This window comes from Rutidosis leptorrhynchoides, chromosome 4 (assembly GCF_046630445.1).
Source record: "Rutidosis leptorrhynchoides isolate AG116_Rl617_1_P2 chromosome 4, CSIRO_AGI_Rlap_v1, whole genome shotgun sequence".
Lineage (NCBI taxonomy): Eukaryota > Viridiplantae > Streptophyta > Magnoliopsida > Asterales > Asteraceae > Rutidosis > Rutidosis leptorrhynchoides.
Genome location: NC_092336.1, coordinates 279,945,723 through 279,948,083, shown reverse-complemented (window position 1 = coordinate 279,948,083; position 2,361 = coordinate 279,945,723). Strand labels below are relative to the sequence as shown.

General features: G+C 28.9%; 1 protein-coding gene across 1 annotated transcript; it reads right to left on the bottom strand.

The window, feature by feature from the left end:
* Positions 1-1,054: 1,054 nt before the first annotated feature.
* Positions 1,055-1,673, bottom strand: LOC139841634 (uncharacterized). The gene is made up of 2 exons (XM_071831843.1): positions 1,313-1,673; positions 1,055-1,221 (listed from the first exon to the last, which is right to left on the bottom strand). The coding sequence occupies exons 1-2, from the start codon at positions 1,671-1,673 to the stop codon at positions 1,055-1,057; spliced, it is 528 nt and encodes a 175-aa protein (XP_071687944.1).
* Between the last annotated feature and the right edge of the window lie 688 nt (positions 1,674-2,361).

Here is a 2,361-nt window from a genome sequence, read left to right as displayed (position 1 = left end):
AATAACAGAATTAATAATAATCTTAGTATTAATATCAAAGTAATATTAATATGAATCTGCATCATAATAAGTTAATGATGATTATAATTTTATATAAAAATGATAATTATAATATTATTAATGATACCGATAATAATAAAAATAATGATCTTTAATAATAGCGGCAATAATAATAATAACATCTAATAATAATACAAGTAATAATTAAGATAAACAAGTTACATGTATCAAATTTCATAAAAGTAATAATATTATAATACAAATAATAATATTAATTTTAATATAAATAATAATGAGAGTAATAATAATAATAATAATAATAATGATATCACTATATCTAAACTTGTAATTATATTTAATACATTAATATTACATATGTCATTTAATATTTATGTATATAATCATATATTCTGAGCATTTAATATTTATACATTTTATATATGTTATAACATACATACATCATTAATTATGTATAGATTCATATATATATATATATATATATATATATATATATATATATATATATATATATATATAGATTTGTAATAATAGTAACTTATCTACTCTATTTATTAATTTACATTTTTAATTCCAAGTGATTAAGTAAATTTCAAAATATTATTTACACTTATATTTATATTTATATTTATATTTATATTTATATTTTTATATATAATTAAATATTCATTTACTCATAATTGTTCGTGAATCGTCGGGAATAGTCAAAGGTCTATTGAATCCATGTAAACAGTTCAAAAAAAAAAAAATTCTTGAGACTCAACTTTACATCCTTGCTTATCGTATCGAGATTATATAAAGATTAAGTTTAAATTTGGTCGGAAATTCCCGGGTCGTCACAAGATCGACAATGGATATTGTCTTCTTTGGAATCTGAAAGGTATTCTCTTATCCGTCGGTACGATAAGCATATGTGATAATGCTGTAATCTTCCCCACATTTGACCCCGTTAAAATTTTTGCTTTGATGATTTTTTCTACTACGTGAACAATTTGTAAATGTGTACCGTTACACAAACCTCCTGCTTGATCTATTTTCAAAGTAACATAACTGGTACACCAAATTTGAGCCTCAGATTATGCTTTGGTAAGCCACCAACTTCAATACTATTTAGGAAATCGATAGTGTATAGTTCATTATTAAAGCCAGCATCTCTCTGTGACGCACATATACTGTCTGAGCTCAAATATGACCCTTCTTCTCCTTCCAAACACATCATTACTATCATTAATGATGTTAACTACTTCATGAGTTGGAGCAAGAATTGCACGTTACTGATAATATTCTGGATTGCCAAGATTAAGAAAATAATCTGGATAGATAGTTGAGATCATAGAACCAATTGGATCATCAACATCTGTTATCAAAAGATCTTGTGGAATTTCAATATCAATAACTTCGTCTTCAGATTCACCGACATCACTGTTGCCTATATCAAGTATCCATTGAGCAAAACTTCTAGTATCAACATCAGTTTCAATACCACATAATCTCATGTTAACTGTAAGTTTTAAAATAGTAACATAATCCCACAAATAGGAAGAATTTAGAGATGCATCTACTATGTCTTTTCTTCTACCTTTTTGAATAACAGGTAATATTTGTCTAAAATCACCACCAAACACAATTGGTTTCCCCCCAAACGGAGTATCCATACTATCAGGATTGGATTAACGACATATTTCACGCATAGAACGATCCAGTGCTTCAAAGTACATCTTGTTAACCATCGGGACCTGATATGCCCAAATCAGACGGTTTATTTATACGGTGTCGTTAGGTCGCAAAACGTCAATTCAGGATACCAACGGAAGAGGTTGATTGTTTAATTTATATATGCTGGGCCTAAATTTTTATTCCTTCCTATGGGTTAGCAAGGGCAAATATGACCTAGGGTCGTTCCTAGAGCGGTCGAATTTGAAGCAGAGATTATTAAGATAATTTAGTGATTAAGATTGGGTTTGTACACAATTGAGTATCTAAGACTAGTGGCCAGGTACACCTTGTATGGAGAGGCAGGATCCTTTTGGTCCCAATAAATTGGCGAATGTTCGGAAAATCCAACAACCAAGTCCAACCGGTTTATTCTAGACACCACTTTATCCGGAATATCAAATTATGTAAAGGAAATAGTTGGGTTGATTTGATTTATAATTGTATTTAAGATTTAAGATATTAAAGCAATATAATTAAAATAAGCTAGCTAGCATGCAACAGCTAAGGACAGAGAAGATGTGGTTCACCGTGATTTAAGATAACATAGTGTCGGAATGATTATGAGACACTCCTTTGTTAGATATACCTTGGTTTGAACACTAGATTCCCTACTAAGCGGTTTCCCAA

Bases quoted from the DNA above. Each gene is read 5' to 3' on its own strand.
- LOC139841634 (XM_071831843.1), bottom strand. From the start codon at position 1,673: ATGGATACTCCGTTTGGGGGGAAACCAATTGTGTTTGGTGGTGATTTT. The intron at 1,222-1,312 runs GCAATCCAGAAT...TGTGTTTGGAAG, and splicing joins AGATTATTTTCTTAATCTTG to GAGAAGAAGGGTCATATTTG.